The 23,747-nt window shown below is 35.3% G+C and overlaps 1 protein-coding gene across 1 annotated transcript; it reads right to left on the reverse strand.

Annotated features, from left to right (window-relative positions):
* Positions 1-2,366: 2,366 nt before the first annotated feature.
* Positions 2,367-18,305, reverse strand: LOC127510150 (butyrophilin subfamily 1 member A1-like). Its single transcript, XM_051889646.1, has 9 exons — positions 18,220-18,305; positions 17,714-17,790; positions 17,259-17,609; positions 16,888-17,160; positions 9,536-9,643; positions 5,422-5,946; positions 5,104-5,148; positions 4,842-4,868; positions 2,367-3,784 (listed from the first exon to the last, which is right to left on the reverse strand). Exons 2-9 carry the CDS (start codon positions 17,769-17,771, stop codon positions 3,264-3,266), a joined length of 1,908 nt encoding a protein of 635 aa, XP_051745606.1. The 5' UTR covers positions 17,772-17,790; positions 18,220-18,305; the 3' UTR covers positions 2,367-3,263.
* Positions 18,306-23,747: the final 5,442 nt, after the last annotated feature.

The raw sequence follows: 23,747 nt of genomic DNA on the forward strand, positions 1-23,747 counted from the left end.
TTGTTCACTGCTCCACAACTCAGACTCAGTAAAGCTTATAAAACCCCTCTGTAAAGCTTTGCAGTGTAAATTTTCAGTAATTAACTGGCAGCAGCTTCACCTACTGTTGTATTTACAGTTTCAGTTTTTTACTGTTAAAAATGTCCTGTAATTTATCTGTAAAATGCTGGCAGCACAGTTGTACTAAATTAAAACTTGTTTATTTACTTAATTTGCAGAAGAAACTGACTGCCATAAAATGGCCAATTGCCATTTAAGGTTATAAACTAATATAGCATATTAAATCTGTGAACTAATTTCATTTCAATTGTCCAAGAAAAATATTTAAAGTAAACCAATTTTTTTTTAAATCATTAAAACATCAATTTAACTTGTTAATTAATTAGCAAACAGCTCATCACTGCATCAGCAACTACACAGTTACTGCTTTTAAAGAAAGCAACATGCAGCATAACATCAGTGTTTCAAATCACAAACAATCCTAAAATGATTTGTTGCCGGCAATCTGCCTCAGCAATCCACCCAAAGACTGTACACACTGAGGCAATAGGTGATAGAGCCTTGGGTGCTGAGCCTTTTCTTCATAAATGCAATAAATATTTTAATTTATAGATTTTAATCTGTGTTGACATAACACAAAAGTTTGTTTATGTACAGGCAATATGCACTGAATGATACATTACAATCTAACCCTATCTAACCCTATTTCTCAAATCTTGAATGTGAATAAATAAGATGATATGAGAGATCATACAGAGATCATTCCTGGTTTGGTTGTACTTTCTCATATCTCGAAACAACTTAAGTGATAACACATCAAACTACTTAATAAACCGGGCTTCTGAAATCAACGTCTTCAGGCTTTTACTGTAGGGTTTATAACTTGCATTTGTGGAGGGGTGTGATTTAACTGTTTCAGTGCTTGTCCTGGACAATCAAATGCTTGTCAGTATCCCTTATGGAACAAAAATATATGGGAATATATGTATAGTGCTAAATATAATGTGATATATTACATAATACATTTCCATGTATGGATGTAACGCTGGGTGAACTCAGAAAACAAAAGGAGAACTGGATCCAAATGCAGAATAGATTAATAAAATAAACATAACTAAACCAGAGAACCAGGGAACAGATAGCAGAATGAGTAGCACAACAACGTACATCCATGTAAGACAAGACCTGACAAAGAACAGAGGAAACACAGGGGTATAAATACACAGGGTCAAACAAGCTAAACAAGTTAACAAGACACACCTGGGACACCTAGTTCAGCTTGCTTTGCTTCTGACAGTTAAAGAAGAGTAAATGTTAAAATGAAGTGTTATTTCATGTGTTTAATATAGTTGGAGATCCGTTAGTGTTTAATTTTCTGTTATTTTGGAATTTAAAAGGTTTTCTAGTAGCCTATGTGTGAGTTTTTGGGGTGACCATTGTGCTGAAGAGTAGAGCCTCTAAAAAATATAAGAATCATGCTTGCATACTTTGTGTATTGGGAGCCCCTAATACAGATGTCGTCCCCTTCCCAAAATGCCCTTTAAGGATGCAAAAATGCAGTTTGGAATTTGCTCAAAGTGTTTGAATTTTAAAGACGTGGTGTGGCGCTGCGCTTCTCGTCCCCCTTTTAAAACTTGAAAATTTTCACTGTAAATTAGTCTTCAATAAACCATTTAACTTGCTCCTCTCCACAACAGATATAGACCTATGAAAATTACGTTTTTCTTGTCCATTGCTAGATCAATTTTTTAATGATGCTAAATCAATTTATTTTAATAGTAAAATTAAATGGACTAATTATGATTCTGAAATAAAACACACCAGCAGCCAGCTGTTGCTATAGAAACAAACACAACTTTCACACACATCTGATAAACTGTCCGTTCTTATTTCAGTGTTGTGTGTATTTCCACAAACAACTTCATACATTCAGTTGAACAAGTTAAAGAGGGCAAACTGTGCAATAAATGCTGCATTTTCTATTGTTTAGACAATGTCAATAGTCAATAGTATGACCCATTACAGGGCGGGCCAAAATTAAAATAAAAAAATCAGTCAGAGCTATAGACAGGTATATTCATATTTATTTTTACGAGGAAAGTTTTATCGTTGTCTTTGTGGACGTGTGTCTTCAGCCTTTAACTGGTTTATAATTAGCATTTGTGATGTAATTATTTAGCAGAATAAATTTACTATTGCACTCAGATCTCACTGTAACAGGCTAAATCTTTCATTCAAACCTGTTATTCAGCATTCCTCAGGGCTGTAAATGTTTCCTTGTATATAATCGTCTCAGAACACAAAGATACTCATTTAGTCCTTATGAGAGTTTGACAGTAAAAATCAACTGTGAGAAACACAAAGACTGAAAACATCAACATTTTGTTTAATAGAAAAATAAAAACAGAAAGAAACAAATTTTCTTTTATCTTGTAAAGAAATTCACATGTAGGCATAATTTATATTAGTTTACAAAAGTCATTTCAGTCATTTAAGCAGAAGTATTTAAATCAAAAATGTTTCTAAGATCACAAGAAACATAAAATGACCCTGTCAGGACAAACCAGACTCAAGCACAGAGAAGTTTGTGTTTATTGACAGGTGATGGTAAATGTCAATGAAGGAAAGGAAAAGATCAATATAAACAATATAGATGGTGATGAATGAAGACTGACATTGATGATTTGCAGAGGAGGTGGAGACGTGAAGGAGAGCACACACCTCAACTGAGCCGGGTGAGTATCAGGTAAAGAGCGGTTAGTAGAGGATACCAGTGGAGATCACTGGAGTATCACAGGAACTATCATTCAGCTGAGTATAACAGGTAACAGTCTGAATCCACAGTCGAGGCCAGAGAAAGAGTGACTGTGAGGAGTGTGATCTTATAGAGGAGACGAAGAGGTGCTGATGATCAGTGATCATGTGACTGTGAGGAGTGTGATCTTATAGTGGAGATGAAGAGGTGTTGATGATCAGTGATCATGTGACTGTGAGGAGTGTGATCTTATAGAGGAGATGAAGAGGCGCTGATGATCAGTGATCATGTGACTGTGAGGAGTGCGATCTTATAGAGGAGATGAAGAGGCGCTGATGATCAGTGATCATGTGACTGTGAACACTGAGTGCTGGTGAACATGTGACACTCTTTTGTGTTCACATTTCTGACTGACAGTATAAATAATATTTAAGGTTTATTGCTCTTACACTTTTTATTGTATTTTATTGTATTTTCCCTGATCATGTAAATTCATTCATTGATCTCATTAATCACAGATGATCAGTGGTGTGGAGTTATGATTTGACTGAATCCCCAAACAAACAAATGGATAGAGTTTCCCAGTGAAAGACTGATCAGTGAAAGAGTGGATATGAGACATGGACTCCACATCATAAAAAGAGACGAGACGCTTCTCATAATCCACAAACACCCCGACCCTCTGAGGATTCACTGTCAGAGAAAGAGAGTCATGTGAAGAATCACGAGTCCAATACTTCCCATCACTCAGACCCACAGTCCAGTATCCATCATCAGGACTCAGACTGATCACATTCTTCCTGTTACTGGATTGTCTGGCCACTCCTAAATACCACTCAGTCTGATCCTTCACCTGAACCTCAAAGTAAAAACTCCTTGAGGAGAATCCGTCCTTCCCAAGAACACCAAGATAATACTTAAACCTGTATTTTCCATCCACTCCTTCTCTGTTTCCATCTCTCACTTGTTTTCCATCTTCAGACACGACGAGTCGAGGATGAGCCGAATCAGCATCCAGAATCACATTCACTGTAGAAAATATTGAACATTCTGCTTTACAGATGAATATATAATAAAATAAAGATGATTATTATTTTTATAGGAATCATGGTAACTTTACAACAAGATAAAAATAAAAATACTGCATTAATTGTAAACTAGATAGTAAAGGTTGAAGATTTTAAGTTAAAATCTAAACTACTTTTAAAAGCTTGAAGTTGCTAGGGTGTTCTGGATGTTGCTAGGCATTTGCCTGGGTGTTGTTATGCAGTTGCTAGGGTGTTCTGGATGGTTGCTAGTATGTTGCTATGCTGTTGCTAGGGCATTCTTGGTGGTTGCTATGTGATTGCTTGTGTATTCTGAGTGGTTGCTAGGGTGTTCTGCATGGTTGCTATGCAGTTCCTAAGGTTTTCTGGATGGTTGCTTCACAGTTGATATGCAGTTGCTAGGATTTTGCTATGTAGTTGCTAGGGTGCTCAGCGTGGTTTATAGGGTGTTGCTATGTGGTTGCTAGGTTGTTTCTATGCAGTTGCTAGTGTATTCAGGCTGGTTGCTAGGTTGTTGCTATGCAGTTGCTAAGGTACTCAGACTGGTTACTAGGGTATTGCTATGTAGTTGGTAGGGTATTCTGAATTGTTGTTAGGGCATTACTAGGTGGTTGCTAGGGTATTTTGGGTGGTTGCTAGCACACTGCTAGATAGTTGCTAGGGTGTTCTGAGTGCTTGCTATAGGGGGCTGCCAGGAAGTTGCTAGAGTATTATGGGTGATTGCTAGGATATTGCTAGGGTGTTCTAGGTGATTGCTATGGTGCTGCAAGGTGGTTGTTTGGGTGTTCTGTGCAGTTCATAGGGTGTTGCCAGGAGTTTTTATAGAGTTTTTATCATGTTTTAACATATCTCGGCACATTTTGACTTGTTTTTATCATGTTTTAATAATTAGTATTTTAGTATAATGTTTTAACACTCAGCTAATCGCTATTAGCAAGTAGCCTTTCACTGGTAGTGTGTGTAACTAGTCAATGAATTCGAGAAATTAAAATGATTAAAATAAATAATGATGTCATAAAACATAAACAGTTTTTACTCACCCCTGTGTGTTCTTAAATGTGTAACAGCTAAAAACAAAGTATAAAGTTCTTAACAGAATTCATCTTCAGATCAATAATGAGATCAATAATTTTAATCATCGCTTGAAGAGCAATAAAATCCAAGAAGACTTCACACAGTTTATATATCTTATAATAAAATATAATGAATTATATTTATGGATGCACAGTGTATTTATTCATTGTTCTGCAAAATAATTAAAAAGTAGTTCATATTTTAATAAAGCCATATAAGCAAATTTACCTTGTTTTATAATCGTCTTCAGACTTTGTAAAAGTTGATCACGTTCTAAAGAAAATTCAGAAAAAGACGAGAAAATAACATTTTTATAACTCTGACAAACAAAAAGTTATGATCATTTAGTTGTGTTCATAGGATGTGTTAAAAGTGTACATCATAAGTGAATAAATATCCATTAGATAAACAACTGGTAACCGTTTACCAAACCAAAGATATACACAAAACTAAATTAATACACATAGTCTGTTAAGTAGATATTTTATGGCTGAAAACAGACTTTAAATGAATAATGAATTAATAAATTAATAAAGAAAGATTTACCATGTTGTATTCTGTTCTTCTCTTTCTCAACTCTGTTCTTCTCAGTCTCAATTTTGTTCTTCTCTTTCTCAATTTCATTCTTCTCAGTCTCAATTCTGTTCTTCTCAGTCTCAATTCTGTTCTTCTCAGTCTCAATTCTGTTCTTCTCAGTCTCAATTTCGTTCTTCTCAGTCTCAATTCTGTTCTTCTCAGTCTCAATTTCGTTGTTCTTAGTCTCAATTTCGTTGTTCTCAGTCTCAATTCTGTTCTTCTCAGTCTCAATTTCGTTCTTCTCAGTCTCAATTCTGTTCTTCTCAGTCTCAATTTCGTTCTTCTCAGTCTCAATTCTGTTCTTCTCAGTCTCAATTTCGTTCTTCTCAGTCTCAATTCTGTTCTTCTCAGTCTCAATTTCGTTCTTCTCAGTCTCAATTCTGTTCTTCTCAGTCTCAATTCTGTTCTTCTCAGTCTCAATTCTGTTCTTCTCAGTCTCAATTCCGTTCTTCTCAGTCTCAATTCTGTTCTTCTCATTCTGCAGTTGTTTGTGTGCTGAAGAAAATTCAGACAAGAGAAAACAACATTAAATATAGACTACATACACTGTAAAAAAAAAAAAAAGAAAAAAAAATCATAAGAAAGCTGTCAAATAACTGTCAGCAATGGCTACCAAACAAAGACCATAATATTAAAGTATCCTAATTTAAATAAAGTGCATAAATGTTCATTAAACCTTTTTATAGAAAAACACTGTTATTTTACAGGTACAGTCTAACCAAAAATTACTAATTTTTAATATATTTTTACTAGTGGGTGCAGGACACTATAGTTCATTTATGTTAGTGAGGATAGCAAAATAAAGTAAACTGTGACATATTATACCCCAAAAATCTTCATACGGACTACCAGTAAAATATATATATATATAAAAAAAAAAATGGAACCAAAAATTAATCAGACACTTTGACACATATGTACTAAATGTACTTATTATGTAATAAATTTGTCCGCTAGAGGTCGGTAGAAGCCTATTCAAAACAAAGGCGTAGCTTGATGACGCAAAGTTTTAGAACGGAATCTTGGGACATGTGGTCTTCATTTCAACGGACGGTGCAAAAGAATAGCGATTGGAGTCGGGAAGAAATCATGTTTATGGATGCGATTATTAACGTTATTGTAGTAGGCTATGAAGCAGAGCAGGACCGAGTGTTGTGGGAGCTGAACGAGGCCGCTGGAGTGATTGCGCAACACACGCCTCACGAGCAGCGGAACTTTTATTATGGGTGCGTCTCAATCAGCTCCCTAGTTCAGTAGTCAGAGCACTGATCAGGGAATCAGCCACATTCATTTATATGAAATATTGATGCACGACCTAGGGAGTTAGGGAGCTGATTGAGACGCAGGGTATGTCACAGGCGCCGCTTCCGCTTTTCCGGTCATGAGTATGAGGTAATGCAGGCAGCTCTGTTTATCATATTTGAGATGTATTTGAGTGTGTTGAAATGTTATAACGTTACTGTGTGCGTTCGTTTGGTGGCTGCTGTGAGACACTGTTGCACACTGCAGTAAGCTAGATCAATTTTAGAATAACATATTAAATACTGGATGGCTTGTGTTGATAAATGGCATGCAATTCATTTTAAAACGTACTGTATGATGAAGAAAATTCTGTATTACTGTTAATAAAAATAAAGCTGCATCTGATTATGCTATGTTAGCTACCTGAAAAAAATAGTGTTTTTCTCTGAGGCATGATAAAGCATGGTACTCTCAGAAAATCAAGAAAATTAGATTTAAACAATAAGACTAAACATGATGAGCTATATAACAATAATTAGTTTTCTGTCTATAAATATATCAAAACAGTTGTTCCCTTGTCTATTAAAACGTGTAATATATTAAAGCGTCTTTGGTGTTTCCATAGTTTCTACAAAATAAAACCGGAAACCGAGGGTAATGCGGGTATGGCGCAATTGACAGGCGACTCCTCACACGTCCCGGAGCCTTGGTTAAAATTGCCATTTTCTCACGATATACAAATAGTTGGAAACATTTGGGATATTGTAAGTACTCAAGTGAACAAAATATATAACACTGGCCTTGTGGTTTTTGGATATATTTTACTGTACTTCTTACATATTGCACCTTTAAGTGTTATCTGACATAATTAAGATTATTTTTTTCTGACACAGTTTAACAGAAACAGTTTTATTACCATTCTTAAACTACAGTGAATAAACTGTATTAATGAATGAAATGTTCAAGGTGTCTGAATAAATCTTGGTTTGACTGTATTTCCTGAATTATTATGATTAACACTTTCACTGTAAAATGCAAATCTCTTGCAGTTAACTGTTAGCTAGTTACTGTAAAAAGCAATTAAGAGAAAGTCTGATCAGATGTTGTTGGCTTCTTCTTATTATTAATATACCTATTGATGGCCTGATTCGATCTCATCCATAATCTAAACTTTGATTCAAATATTTCAGATTATGTTATTAATTTCACATTATTTATTGTAGCCCTACATATTGTAGCCCTGCATAAACTTTTGCAGTGTTGTAATATTTTGAAAAGTTTTATTAAGTCATTATGCAGTAACTATTTTGACAGGGTCATGTAGACTCACACAGACATCAAGAATCAGTGTATGAATTTCAACAATAGTGACAATCGACAAAATATTCAATTAAACAGATAAACTCTGAACATCACAAAACAAGCTACTGAAGTCACACACAAAAGCTTTTTGTTGATTGTCACCATTGTCGAGATTCATATGCTGTTTCTTGATGTCTCTGTTTGTCTAAAAACAAAACATTTTCTGTATATAGATTGAAAAAAAAAATAATAAAGAAAAACTGTTTGTCATAAATTAACAACTAATATACTCAGAGATTTGACTCTGGATGAGATCAGTGAATAGGCCACTACATAATTATATCATCATCAATAAACGACCAACATTATCTGATCAATTTTTTTCTTGAGCTTTTGCCGAAACAAACATGCTTTATAAACACACAGTTACAGCAGCCAGAGAAAAACGATGTTAAAAAGTCAGGGTCAAGAGCCCATCTAAAGCTAACACTGAATTACACATGCAAAACTTTATTATTTTCAATGAAACATCAACTGTTATAATAACTATTATAATATTAATATTGAACCACTGTACTCACATGAACTGATTTAAATATGTTTTTAGTACATTAATGGATCTTGAGAGAGGAAATGTCATTGCTGTCGATGCAGGTCTCACTGAGCCATCGGATTTCAACAAAAATATCTTAATTTGCGTTCCGAAGATTAACAAAGATCTTACGGGTGTGGAACGGCATGAGGGTGAGTAATAAATGACATTATTTTCATTTTTGGGTGAACTAACCCTTTAAGCAGCATTTTCCTCATAGAACACTGTGATTGTGTGTGTGGAGCCTGCTTTGTGGGGGTTCTCTTCATAGATAAACACAGAAGTGTTTATCTATTGTTTATGGATTATGCTTTGTTGATTGGGTTCTCTTTGTTATAGTGTTAATTTTCTTCTTCTTTTTTCCGAAATCATTCTTCAGGAACTTCATAAACTGCTTCCACTACAGGTCATGCAAGTATCTCACATTTAATGAGGTGCTTTGAAAATAATAAGCTGATGGTTCTTTTCATGGTAAATAACTCTTTTCCATAGCTTCATTCCCTGTTTCCGTTTCGGTTTTATTCTGTCACTTTCCATTTTACCCATGTATGTGTGATTGTGTGTGTGTGTGTGTGTGTGTGTGTGTTAGATTAGTTGTGTTTGTGATTTAGTTAATAAAACTTGTGCACAATACATATTTGGTTCTGATTCTCTGCATGCAACAAAGTCAATTGAATGATTCCTGGTCTTGCTACATGCTCTAAACACTGTACATGCTGTACGTGTACGCTAACAATTAATCGCCGAACGAATGGGTTAGTTGATTGTGGTATTAATTCTGCTGCATTAAGTTAATTCTAACTGATCCAAACATTCATAATTAATTATTACAAGTTATGATTAATTATTAATATTTCCCTTGAGCTCATTTGCTACAAAATAGTAAAAAATCTATCCCCAGGCTGCCTTATTTATTGACATAAAATAACAAGAAAACAAGATCTTTACCTCTGTATTTATGAGCAAACGCAGCTATCAGTGTTCCAGCAATCACAATGAGCACAACTACAACTGAAATCAGGATGACTGATGTCCTCCAAGAATGAAACATATTATCTGCAAAACAAAGTAATTAAGCACATTAAATCAAACATTTTTACAGGTGTTTATATAATGTTCAGGTCTGAATGGCACATATAGGGTTTCTACAGGTTTCATCAAATCTAATTTAATGCTTTTTAATGCCAATTTTTAAATTTTTAATGCCATATATATATATATATATATATATATATATATATATATATATATATATATATATATATATACAGTGGGTACGGAAAGTATTCAGACCCCCTTAAATTTTTCACTCTTTGTTATATTGCAGCTATTTGCTAAAATCATTTAAGTTCATTTTTTTCCCTCATTAATGTACACACAGCACTCCATATTGACAGAAAAACACAGAATTGTTGACATTTTTGCAGATTTATTAAAAAAGAAAAACTGAAATATCACATGGTCCTAAGTATTCAGACCCTTTGCTGTGATACTCATATATTTAACTCAGGTGCTGTCCATTTCTTCTGATCATCCTTGAGATGGTTCTACACCTTCATTTGAGTCCAGCTGTGTTTGATTATACTGATTTGACTTGATTAGGAAAGCCACACACCTGTCTATATAAGACCTTACAGCTCACAGTGCATGTCAGAGCAAATGAGAATCATGAGATCAAAGGAACTGCCTGAAGAGCTCAGAGACGGAATTGTGGCAAGGCACAGATCTGGCCAAGGTTACAAAAAAATTCTGCTGCACTTAAAGGTTCCTAAGAGCACAGTGGCCTCCAAATCCTTAAATGGAAGACATTTGGGATGACCAGAACCCTTCCTAGAGCTGGCTGTCCGGCCAAACTGAGCTATCGGGGGAGAAGAGCCTTGGTGAGAGAGGTAAAGAAGAACCCAAAGATCACTGTGGCTGAGCTCCAGAGATGCAGTCGGGAGATGGGAGAAAGTTATAGAAAGTCAACCATCACTGCAGCCCTCCACCAGTCGGGGCTTTATGGCAGAGTGGCCCGACGGAAGCCTCTCCTCAGTGCAAGACACATGAAAAAACACCTGAAGGACTCCAAGATGGTGAGAAATAAGATTCTCTGGTCTGATGAGACCAAGATAGAACTTTTTGGCCTTAATTCTAAGCGGTATGTGTGGAGAAAACCAGGCACTGCTCATCACCTGTCCAATACAGTCCCAACAGTGAAGCATGGTGGTGGCAGCATCATGCTGTGGGGGTGTTTTTCAGCTGCAGGGACAGGACGACTGGTTGCAATCGAGGGAAAGATGAATGCGGCCAAGTACAGGGATATCCTGGACGAAAACCTTCTCCAGAGTGCTCAGGACCTCAGACTGGGCCGAAGGTTTACCTTCCAACAAGACAATGACCCTAAGCACACAGCTAAAATAACGAAGGAGTGGCTTCACAACAACTCCGTGACTGTTCTTGAATGGCCCAGCCAGAGCCCTGACTTAAACCCAATTAAGCATCTCTGGAGAGACCTAAAAATGGCTGTCCACCAACGTTTACCATCCAACCTGACAGAACTGGAGAGGATCTGCAAGGAGGAATGGCAGAGGATCCCCAAATCCAGGTGTGAAAAACTTGGTGCATCTTTCCCAAAAAGACTCATGGCTGTATTAGATCAAAAGGGTGCTTCTACTAAATACTGAGCAAAGGGTCTGAATACTTAGGACCATGTGATATTTCAGTTTTTCTTTTTTAATAAATCTGCAAAAATGTCAACAATTCTGTGTATTTCTGTCAATATGGGGTGCTGTGTGTACATTAATAAGGAAAAAAAAATGAACTTAAATGATTTTAGCAAATGGCTGCAATATAACAAAGAGTGGGGTCTGAATACTTTCCGTACCCACTGTAATATATATATATATATATATATATATATATATATATATATTTATATATAATGTCTGTAAATGTCGGTAGAAGACCTCATAAGGCAATTAGAATATTCATCATGTCATTGTTGCATTCGCATTCTGCCAAGTGTCAGCCCAACATTTGTTTGCTTCTTTGGTGCTACCCTTTTTGCTCACATAATATTTTGTAATACAGCCAAATTCCCAATAAAATTGTTTCATCTATATATTTTCTGTTTTTGTTGTCAGACAATATGAAATGGTGACTGAAACGTGGCCCATTAAGACTACACACAGGGCTCGACATTAAGCCTTTTCATTCACTTGTACGATTCTTGTACGGTTCATGTAAAATGTATGATTCATCTTTCATTTTAAATTCTTAAATTTGATCAATAAATTTAATTAGAATAAGACACTAAGGGCTGTTACCAATCAAATTAAATAATTTACAAATTTACAATAAAAAAATGGGGGGGAATGATTAAACAATTAGAAAATTAAACTAAACCACCAGTAGGTGGCATCAAGTAACCATCTTAATAAGTGAGTCATTCATTTAAATGATTCATTCCAATGGCTGATTCATTCAAGAATGAGGCAGTTGTTTATGAATAGGTCATTTGATCTTTGACTCAACTGATTCATTCAAAACGCTGAATCATTCAGTAATTATAACAAGGCTGAGTGTTGCGCTATGGTTCTGCTGTGATCTTTGTTTGAAACAATTTTTGCTGCTAAAATAGAACAAAAACAGTCAATGTTCCTTCTAAAATGTAAGTGACTTAATATGAACTATTTGTTAACTGAACAGTTGTATGAAATCAGTGTCACATTTTTAATCGTGACGGTAGCCTATTTAGGAAAACAGCATTCTTGGTCGTGTGATTTTGCTTACCTGTATCAAGTTATAAAAACTTCTTTTTGTATGTGCTTCACTCATGTTTCCATTTCTCCTCGAGATGGTGCGTGAGTCTAAACAACGCAACCTTATCGTCACTACATTATACAGCCTATTATTATCCACTATGGATCGCCACTTAAACTAAATGTAATAAAATAATCATTCTCGTGTTTTTTTTTTTTCGTTTTGTTTTTTTTTTTTTAGTATTGACGTTTTAATCAGGTCCTTGATTTCTCTTTCACTTGCCCCTTCAAAAAAATACACTTATCCCGGACTAATTGACAAGCATAGTGTTGAGCCCTGACATGTTAAACCAGCGCTAAAATCCTGATTTATAATCAAGACGTCTGACAAAATCACCATACACATAATATAAAGACATTTGCTGTGATTTCGGCTATATGTACTCGTAAAATGATCACTCAGGTTAGAAGCAATAGTATCTATTTGTTCTCTGACATCCTCAGCTGAATGTGCTGCTCCTCTCAGCCACTCACTGAACAGAGCAGACGCAGGTACACCTGCGGCAGTAAAGCAAGACCTCACGCTCGTGCGGCAGTACCGGGGAGTCTCGGAAGCTAGATCAGGTTAACAAGTATATTCGTCACAATGCGCTTTCTTGGAAAAAAGTCCAAAACGGTGTTACAGCAATTTTGCACCGGTCGGAGGCAATTACCAAACTGGTTCCGTGTGTGTATCACATCAATGTAAATAATTTGCGACAGCAAATCAAAGTTATTAATTATGATGGCTATATTCAATATAAACTGGTATTATTTTCCTTCAAAACTATCTAAAAAAAAATGAATGCCTGTAGGAAAAAAATGTAATGCTTTTTAATGCCATTTAAGGCCTTAATTTTCGCAAAATCCATTTAATGACTTTTAATGCTTTTTAATGCCCCGTGGATACCCTGACATACACAGTAACATGTTAATACAAAATTATATTATAAACCTAATGCTACAACCCAGCTAACAAAGTTTTGTTCTAAGAACATTTTCCAAACATTGAGTTTTGGTTATGGGTATGTTAAAATGTTCAGTTTTCTTGATGTTAGTGGAAAGTGTTTTTTAAGGTTAGTATGATGATCCTAAAACATTCTTTCAACTTAACTTTTATTAACAACTCAACATTATATGAATGTTTATTTGTAACATTCCAAGAATAAACATGTCCACTTTCCACTAATGTTAATAAAACGTCATTTAATGGGTTAGTATGATGTTCGTGAAACATTCTTTCAATGTAATTTTTATTAACAACTCAACATTCTACACAGTAAAATCCACCTCAAAAAACTTTACTAATTAATACATTGGACGACGTTATAGTAACACTAATCAATGTCTATATGGGTCCAGTCTACAGAGTGTTAAAGAAACACTGAAGCCACTGCAGTTAGTTAGATAATTAAGTGATTAAAGTTTGACTTTATTTCTTTTAGACATCTACAGAAGTTCTTGTTAACAGAGTTTTAAATGTTGAAGTTTCCATTAATCACCATTATGAATATCAGTGTGTGCTTTAGTTGGGCTCTCGACCCTTGTTAGCTTTTTTCTCTTTTAGCGATTGCAATAGTGTTTTCAGAGAACATTTCTGCATTTACAAATAAATAGATTGATGATAAAGCAGATAAACATGCCTATATTAAAGGCAGCCAAAGGACTGCATTAAAATGGTTTAAAAAACAGCGTTTCATGACTGACTTAAATATAAGTTAAAGCATTAATGAATAGAAAAATGTAATAAATTCAGCCATAATGACAGAAAGATCATTATGACATTATAACACTTAAAGATGCTGTATGTAATGTTTTGACTGTATTAAAGCAGAGATTTAGGAAACATGCTAAGTACACATAACATGTTTCTCAGAAAAACAATGCTACAGCCATTTATTCTATTCTGAAATGTGCGTTCTCTGTCAGAATGTCTGTTGTTGTTTTGGTCTGTGTGATTCCGGCCACTGCGATTTACCCAATAGTATTTCAACAAACTGGTTTGCCAGTTGGAAGAAAGCACAGCATATTGTAGCCATGAGAGCCAGCAAATGAACTAGGTCAGTTATCGCAGATTCTGACCGACCTAAAAAGCCTTGACATCCATCTAAAAAGCTCTATGAACAGAGGCATATTAAAACGCACATAAATCAATTCATCAACTTTGTCAATTGTTCCTGTTCCTGTTGCGTGTTCTCAATCTGGCAACCCGCGTGAGCTTTGAGTCTGAGGAGACACGGCAAACAACTATTTTGAATTTGGTCTCCAGTACCTATTTCAACCACAAGCTGTCAATATTGCATACTACACTTTTAAGAAATCTGTGTGAGATTCTCTAACAAAGCTACAACATCTTTTGTGTAAAGTTGAGACACACTAAAATCTAAATTGTAAAAGAATTCAGTTGTGAATGAGTTTTGTTTGCTGGCACCCATCATGCACTACAGGATGAAGCATGCCACCATATGATAATTGTTTATGTCTGTGAGTGTCTAAATCAGGGGTTCCCAAACTTTTCAGCCCACGACCCCCAAAATAACGGTACCAGTGACTCGCGATCCCCACTATCCTCGGAGGTGGTTAAAGTATACAAACGTTACGTACAACAGCGCATTACTCTGTTTGCACTTTGCAGTGCGTATGCAGTGTGAATTTTTTTACAGTGCCCATGTTAACGGATAATTTCACAATGCATGCGGATGCGATCTGGCAGTGTGTTCCAGAAGCGGTGCGTCTGCAGCAGTGCAGCGATCGTTTCCGCACCGAGTCTATTTTTGCTGTGCTGCACCTCACTGAATTAAAGTGACAGTGCATTGTTCGCATTAAAAAAAACATGTATTGACATGAAAATCTAGTAATTTCCTCATAGATGCATATAATTTAAAGCCTACTCAGTTATAAAGTCAAAACATGGATTTTTGCCTCGGATAAAGCAAGGAAAATGACACCTTACCTGGCATTTAGGTGAACAAGGAGACATATTAAGCCCTTGTCTCTTCATGAAGGTGGAAAAACAAAGCTTTTTATGACCTGAGTGATTTCTTGTAAAAAGAATTAAAAGTGAAAGAAAAGACAGATGATGAAAAAAAATGAAAGACTGATAGCATTTTTTAATTTGCATGGTTTTTATTTTTAATTTAACTACTATTTGTAGTATTTTGTTACAATTATGGATAAAATATGCTATTTCTAATCATTTAAGTTTTTAATTATGTTTTATTTCCCTACTTTGGGAACCACTGGAAGCAAAGTGGAAGAGATAAAGGAGGAAAGGTCCATGAGCCGGAACTTGAACTCGGTTCTCCCGAGCTGCCCACAAGGCTATCAGTGCAGACGATAAGATTATTTTCAACTTGACCGCTGTAATGCAGAGTCAGCGGAGTGAGGATTTATCTGCAGCTTTATTATAACCAGAGTCAAACAATACATGGTCGTAACAATAGCAGTGGCGGAGACAAAACTGAATCGTAAACGGGCAGGCTTAAGTCGAGGCAGGCAGCAAACATACACAGTCCAGGAAACAGGCAAAGGGTCAGGGCAGGCAGAGTACAATCACAATCCAAAGAACAGGCAATAGTCAGGGCAGGCAGCAGAGAATCAGGCAACAGGAAAACACTCCAAGATCAAACACAGTATAACAATCCACAAAGAAACACTCAGAAATGACCACCGTAGCAAATCAAGACTTTGTGATGGTGGTGTTTGTGTGTCTTGCTTAAATAGCGTGTGTGATAAACTGCAGGTGTGTGCGCAGTCAGTCCCAGGTATGAGGGCTTATGGGAGATGGAGTCCAAAAGGAACAGTCAATATTCTGGTGAGAGCTCCCTCTGATGATCCGGAGGAAGCGGAGAGGGAGCCTCACCTGTAACAACCGCAATGTTTTATTCTCCATCATTCAGTACATTTTGCCTGTACATAAATGAACCTTTATGTTATGTCATCGCAGATTTAAAATAATAATTGCATTATTTATTGCATTTATAAAGAAAAGGCTCAGCACCCAAGGCTCTATAACCTATTGCCTCAGTGGTGTACAGTGTCTTTGGGTGGATTGCTGAGGTGGATTGCCAGCAACAGCCATTTTAGGATTGTTTGTGATTTTGTCTTAGTGATTCAGGAGTCCTCTTGACTACTCCTAACTTTTCACAGATTTAGGACCTAGTTTTAGCATTAAAATGCTTTGTGAAATACTCAGAGCAAAAATTTAGGAGTCCTAAAATTAGGACTGACACGCCCATTATTTTTAAGAGCTTCTCGGCAAGTTAGGATTAGACTACTTTTAGCCTTAAGATGCTCTGTGAATACGGCCCTAGATAACTTTGAACAAACATTCCAATAACATTTCTGGAAGAACTTTGAGAGAACCTTGCCAGAACGTTAGCCAAAGTTATGAGAACATTCCCTGGAATGTTGCTTTTAGCTTTACATAATAAGCTCATAATCATTAATTCTTTTTACTGCATTAAAAATATTGAGAACATGACAAACAAGTACAGTAACAGATGTGTCAGTACTTACTTGAGGTGTTAATCAGTGTCTCTAGCATGTGATGTCTCAGTTTGATTCTGCAGTGAATCTTGTCATTACTGTGATATACAGTGACGGTGTGTTTGACACTGAATCCGTCTGTGTTTCTGTGTGTCTCTGTAGTCTCTGAACTCAAACTGACTCCTTCACTGTCCAGCCACTCAACATCAGGTTCAGGGTTCCAACCTTCAGATTCACACTGTAGATGAAGCCCTCCTGAACGATCAAACCCATCTACAGTGATCACTGGAGGACTTCCTACAGCTACAGATCAACAAGAAGAACATTCTGTTGTTAATTTGGCTTTTTTGAGTTTGTTTGTTCCATGACAAAAGTATGATAGTTTTCACTGGTTTCCTCACCTTCAACACTGACATCAACAGTGGCATCATCATACCAGGATTTGGACTGAATAAAACATTTATAAAGTCCTTCATCAGAGATTTGGACTGCTGAGAGTTTGAGTGATGCGTTTCCTCTTTGTAGTTCTTGATGATTCAGTTTTGTTCTCCCTCTGTAGGACTGAATCTGATCTGTGTTTCTATCTTCATGACCCTCATAGAGATGCACTAGTGAATCTTTCTGATCAAGTCTCAACCACTCCACTCTCATGTCCACAACACTGACGTTGGGTTTGATTGAACAGGGCAGAATCACATCTTCACCAGCTACAGCAAATACAGGATCTGCAGGTCCCACTACTTCATACTGCTCTGTTACAAGAGAAAGAGAGCAGGTCCTAATGTTGTTCCAGAGAAACAATACTGCACAGAAGTATAAATATATATAGCATTATTCACAATGATGAATAAATTACCTGATCTTGAATCTGTAATTCCACTAACAAGCAGGAGAGTCAAACAAATGAACTTCATCTCTGAGGAGTCACAGATGCTAAAAAGAAAATATGAAAAAAAGAAAAAGAGAAAACATTACAGAAAAGTGTCAGCATACATGCTTTTTGCCTTAGACTACTACTTACACTTAAGTTTCTGTCCAAAAATGAGATACTCATTTACAATCACTTTCTGTTGAAGGAAAACTGGTTAAACTGGGTCAAGACAAAGTAGGATATGAACACACGTTTCTACATGTAGTACATATATTTATATGTATTTTTTATATGTATAATAAATATGAAAGGGATTAGAGGTTGTTGAATCGGGACTTCATTTTCAAAAATGCACATATAACTATAATCTGGATTCAAAAACCTTTCATTTATTTACAAGATTAAGTATTACATGCATTAAACCTGTTGAACACATACATGGTCCTCAAGTTCAAGTTCAGGTAAATGTTTCTGATTCCTCCATGACTTACCTTCAACTCAACATTGACTGTGTTCTCAAGAGTGTCTTAATAAACTGCGCCATAATATTCAGAGTTTGTACGATCGTAAGGAGATAATTTCTGGTTTATTTTCACTTTCTCTTGTAACCGAATACCTGAACAGGCGACACAGTCCCTCCCATCATTCCAGCCAATAAACCTGCTGCAGCAACTTCTGTCACACAGACTGACATTCCTCACTTTAATCGGATTTGAATTATGGCAAATGTTACAAGAGAAAATGTGAGCTCAAATGTGAATGATGACACAGTATGTGCATCCACAAATATACAGACAACTGTGAGCCCACTACTGACAATATACCAGAAATAAATTTTAAAAGACAGTTTATCACATATAAAACTTTTTCTTGAAATAAAAAAATATCATTATATAATATAAAGAAATGGCCTGGCATCACAATCCTCTGCCGAATTCAACTGCCACAAGTTTTATTTTTGTTCCCAGAACAGTTTCCTAAAAGGTAGGATAATGTTCTCTAAAAACATTCTAAAAATGTTTAGTGATAGCATTGTTAGAACATTATCCCCTAACATTCTTATAAAGTTTTTAGCAGGAAGTTTCCCAGTGGACACTCAACATTGACAACTCCACATACAGCATTATCAGCTTCACTTGTTACTAACCAGTTTGACTTTATTCTGTCATATGTCTACAGAAGGTCTTATTGAGAATTAACAGAGGTTTAGATGTTAATGTTTTATTAAAGCTTTGAAGTCACCATTATGATCGTTGTTTGCATTAGTTGGGCTCTTGATCCATGACTTTTTAACATTAGTGTTTGTTATGGCAAGAAAAGCAAGAGAAAATGATGACAAAACATCAGATGATGTTGGTGATACAGATATAATCATCATTTAGCTGTCTGATTCAGTGATCTCATCCAGAAACTAATCCTCTTTTCTTCAAAATGGAAGAGGAGAACAAGGAAATGGCCCTCCAAAATCTCATGGAACAAGTGGAAGATTCCAGAGAGACCTTTACGTATCATTTTTCATGGAAGGAAGACATGGAGTCTTTTTTGTATGAATGCAATGAAAAAAATGGGTCTAAAAGAAAACTCTTCTTTTTAAGAGTGTTATAAACTGATAATTTGCTATTTATTATTTCTATTACAATTATACTTCCAAGTTTTAAATTATAATTTTAGTTCTATTTTTGTTGTTACTGAACTGTCTTTATATGAGAAGTACATTTTGCACTTTTTATTTAATGTTTATTTTAAAAATGTTAAAATATAAAGTATATCTGACATTAAATGTCCATTCTCTGTTTGTTACAAAATTAAAATAAAATTAAAATTTAAAACATTATTTCATAACAGCCTACAGTCAAATGAAGAAACAAAACAAAACAAAAAAACACTATGCAATGAATGTTACATTAGTTAACTACATTGATCAAAAAAATTAATAAATATTCAGATTATGTATTTTTAGTATTTCAGGTATTGTAAATATGTAAATACTGTAAATGTAAATCCTATCTAAATCCATGCGAAAATAGCTTGTATTACATCTAACACGAGAAAATGACGCTACAAAACTATAGTTGGCATGATTCTAATAAGACCAGAATTGCCATAAACCACATCGCCTTCCATTCGGCCTGAGACGTGTGGCCTGGCGTGTATGTCCTGTGTTTTTTTTTTAGAATCAATTTGAAGAACGTTTATTGTCACAAACTGCCTGTTTTGGTTTTGCTTTCATTCGTTTCTGTCTACCACCTGTTTTCCTTTGTTTGTTACGATTCCTCGTTTGTTACTATGGTTTCTGATTAAAAAGTCATCACCTGTTCATCATTTGAGTTCAATCACCCTGTGTATTTAAGTTCCTCCTTTTCATTCAGTTGTTGTCTGGTATTGTTTGTGTATAGACATGCGGTTACGTTGCCTTCTTGCATTAGAATTAGCTGAGTTTGTTTTATTAAAAAAACTTTTGTTTGTGGAAACCTGTTTAAACCTTCATCTTCATCTGAACCAGATCATGACACTAATAGATTTTTTTTATTGCTATTTACTATGTAGCCTACAAAACTTGACGAAGATCACACTTAACAGTCAGTTTTTCATTCAAAGCAGATAAAGTCATTTGCTACAAGTTATATCTATTTGTTTGGTATGCAAACATTTTCACAAACATTTTCTCTTGGCTTTTCTTGACAAATGTGCTTTAAAAACACACAATCAGCCAAAGACAAAGTGACGTTGAAAGGTCAAGGGTCAAGAGCCCAAAAAAAGCAAACACTGTTCACCACAATGACTTTAAACGAATTCATTATTTTCAATAAAACGTCTAAACATCTAAACCTCTGATAATTCTCAATGAAAACTTCTTTAAACATATGACAGATATAAAGTCAAACTAATTAGTAATACGTGAAGCTGTTAATGCTGTTTGTGGAGTTGTTTAATCATCCTCTGCTGAGATCTTCAGAGATTTAATGCCTTTTATCTTCAGTCTGTTGTAGTTCTTGTTTTTCTTTTTTCTGTTCTTGTTGTTTCTCTTTCCTTCGGTGATTCTGCTTGTTAACAGCAGTGTTCATCAGTGTCTGAATTCGCTCTGTCAAGTGGACCATATCAATAAACTAGTGTAGGGAATAGTGAGGGTATAGGGTGTGATTTGGAACCCAGAGTGTCGATTCTGAACACTGATAATTCACAGTTATATTGCAGTAGGCTACTTCATCAAAAGCAACAAATGTTACTCAGAATGCATTGTTTTCTATGGTATATTACTGTTTTAATGGAAAATGGTATGTTACTGTTGGAATCTGGACTTTTTTTTACACCACAGTTTTACAGTGCATTATGCATGAGTTTGTGGTCACAGGGATAGTGTTGTTAACTAACTAAAACTATTCAAAATGTTTTTGTTAATTGAAGTAAAGCTGAAATAAAATATAAACATTAGTTTAAAAACTTCAAAATAAAATAAAAACTTCAAATGATAATTAGAAATGTTGCTTTGGCAACTAACGGAAATAAAGTAAGTTGAAGTAATAAAATTACTAAAACTGAAATAAAACTAAATTAAAGCTAAATATAAATATAAAAAAACATTTAAAAAAAACTAATAAAAATGAAAAAAAATCACACAACAAAGCTACTAAAACTTTAAAAATGAAAGCTAATTCAAATGATTAATAAATGGTATAATAGTATATAAATAATCACAGTTTCCTGCAGTGTTTAGTATTATCATGTTTTTTTTTGTTGTTGTTGTTGTTGTTTTTTGTTTTTTTGTATGTTTTGTTTTTTTTTTAAAAAAAGAGCTGCATAATTTCTTGAAAATGTCTTCTTTTGTGTTCAAAACCGAGGTACATACTGAACCGTGAGTTTTGTGTACCGTTACACCCCAACATTTTACTATTATAACTTTTGTAACAGATGTCTTGCTTTAGATTAGTATTACAATAAAGCATGAATGTAAAATACTGTCCATTAGTGAATTTTAAATGACAATCACTTTCGGACAAAGGCACTAAACTAGCTGTTCACTGAATAGGGGAAACCTACTACTACTGAAAACATTTGCAGTCCTCCGGAATTAAACAAAACAAAAAAATTAGCATGATGCATGCATACATCTCATCGTGACTTTTCCTGTGGATGCTTGTGCAGATGTGCTCGCTGTGAGAAGTTCTCCAGGCTCCTGGATTCTCTCCTGACCTTGGCTTCGGGTCTCCGTTTTGAAGAGGAGAGCGCAGCACAGTAGGTATTCCAGGAATGAACGGAGCAGATTTTTCCTTCTCCCAGCTCCATCCACAGCCAAATCATCTCACACCACCTGAATCCAAAAATATTACTCATACAGACACTGCTGTCTGTGCAAACTCCATAAAACTGTGCTCCCTTTGCAATGTCTGGAGGTTTACTGATGCTCGTTTTTAAACAGAGCCCCATATGTTTGCAAGAGAAATGTGTGCATTGCACTCATCAATCTAACATTTGTGTTATAAGTGCCCGATTATGTTATTTTAAAAGTTACCCATTTTGTTTTGGAGGTCTCCTACAATAGATTTACAAGCATCCAAGGTCAAAAAAAGACTTTCATTTTCTCATAATATACATTGCAGCATCAGCTCTTTTCTCACAGTGTCTGAAACAGTTTGACAAATTATGTTGTTTGAGGGTCAAAGTAGATGTTGTTCGCTGGCAGCCAATGAAGACCTGGCATTATGCACATTTTGTTTTACAAACCCACGTAGGTTAATGCAGGAAATAAGGCTGACATTACTGACAACTTGTTTCGGTACTCCATTTTTCATGCACTTTGATCTTACAAACTTTGCAGACCTTTTACATTCACAAATGGCTATATTACATGAAAGGAAATAGCATAATAGGGGCACTTCCCTGATAACTAGTTAATGTTCTGAAGGTTTTGAAGCATCACTATTACTATTGTTCATACTTTTAGTTAGTTATCTGAACTGGATGAGAGACTTGGGTGCTCTTATGCAAACTTTATACTGCAAATCATCTATGAAAAATAATGGATGATCTGAACTATAGTCTATATAATATATGTATCACTCCTAGGTGTATTATTCTTTCTCTTGACATTTTACCTCTTAGTACAAATTGATAATCGCTCAGACAGAATAACTGCTAGTCTGGTATTTTTGTGGAAATCTATGATTTTTCCTTCATTGTTATGTTGATAAATGAAATCCACCTGTTAAATCTGGCTGTGGGTTAAAACCATGTGCCAATCTGAACACGTCAACCGAGATTCTATGGTGCAGGCTGTAAATTTATAAAAACATATGCACCACCTCAGTTCTGCAGTTGCTTTGATGCTTATTTAGAAGTATATCATTGGGAACGTTTTTTGACGATAAATTAGACCCTCTCTAATGATCCAGACAATACAAATTTAAACGCCAAATTCAATATATCTGGCGGTAAATGTGTCTAAAGTTCATTATTTCTCTTGCTTCTGTTTGCTTTCTGGCATTAATAAGGATTTCCACAAAAATGTATTGTTTGCTCCTCTACTTTTTTCACAGGCTTGCCATTCCCCTTCACCAGAAATATTCTCTAATTGGAGATACATATATATATTGAAGAGACTCTTTCCTTATGATGTGATGCACACTGCACAATCACATGTTCAGATAATAAAACCACCTGCCACATCATCTAAGATATAGAGTAAAAAACACAGTGTCTAATGCTACTTGAAACTTCATTATCACTGCTAATAGGAATCAATGACTCAAGCTGAAAAGCTGATGAAATCAGGTCACAATCTCTGTTTTGTCTGTCATAATTTTTCTCCTAAGAGATGTGGCAGGCATTTGCATATTTTTGTCATTTAATAGGCAATAATTATGTCCCCCCCCCCTCAATGGCTGATTCTTAATGCCAGTTCACACCAAGGACAATAACTATAATGACACAGTTATAAAAATCGTTCTGAATATAAATGTATAGCAGAGTCCACACCACAACTAACAATATCAACACAGAGAAACAATATAGTTGAAATCAC

Source organism: Ctenopharyngodon idella, chromosome 3, assembly GCF_019924925.1.
Source record: "Ctenopharyngodon idella isolate HZGC_01 chromosome 3, HZGC01, whole genome shotgun sequence".
Lineage (NCBI taxonomy): Eukaryota > Metazoa > Chordata > Actinopteri > Cypriniformes > Xenocyprididae > Ctenopharyngodon > Ctenopharyngodon idella.

What these genes read in the sequence shown, in the direction of transcription:
- LOC127510150 (XM_051889646.1), bottom strand. Translation starts at nt 17,771, where the DNA reads ATGAAGTTCATTTGTTTGACTCTCCTGCTTGTTAGTGGAATTACAGAT. An exon ending in GACACTGATTAACACCTCAA is followed by an intron (nt 9,644 to 16,887) that starts GTAAGTACTGAC and finishes TTTGTTTTGCAG; the next exon opens with ATAATATGTTTCATTCTTGG. An exon ending in GAAGAACAGAATACAACATG is followed by an intron (nt 5,149 to 5,421) that starts GTAAATCTTTCT and finishes AATTTTCTTTAG; the next exon opens with AACGTGATCAACTTTTACAA.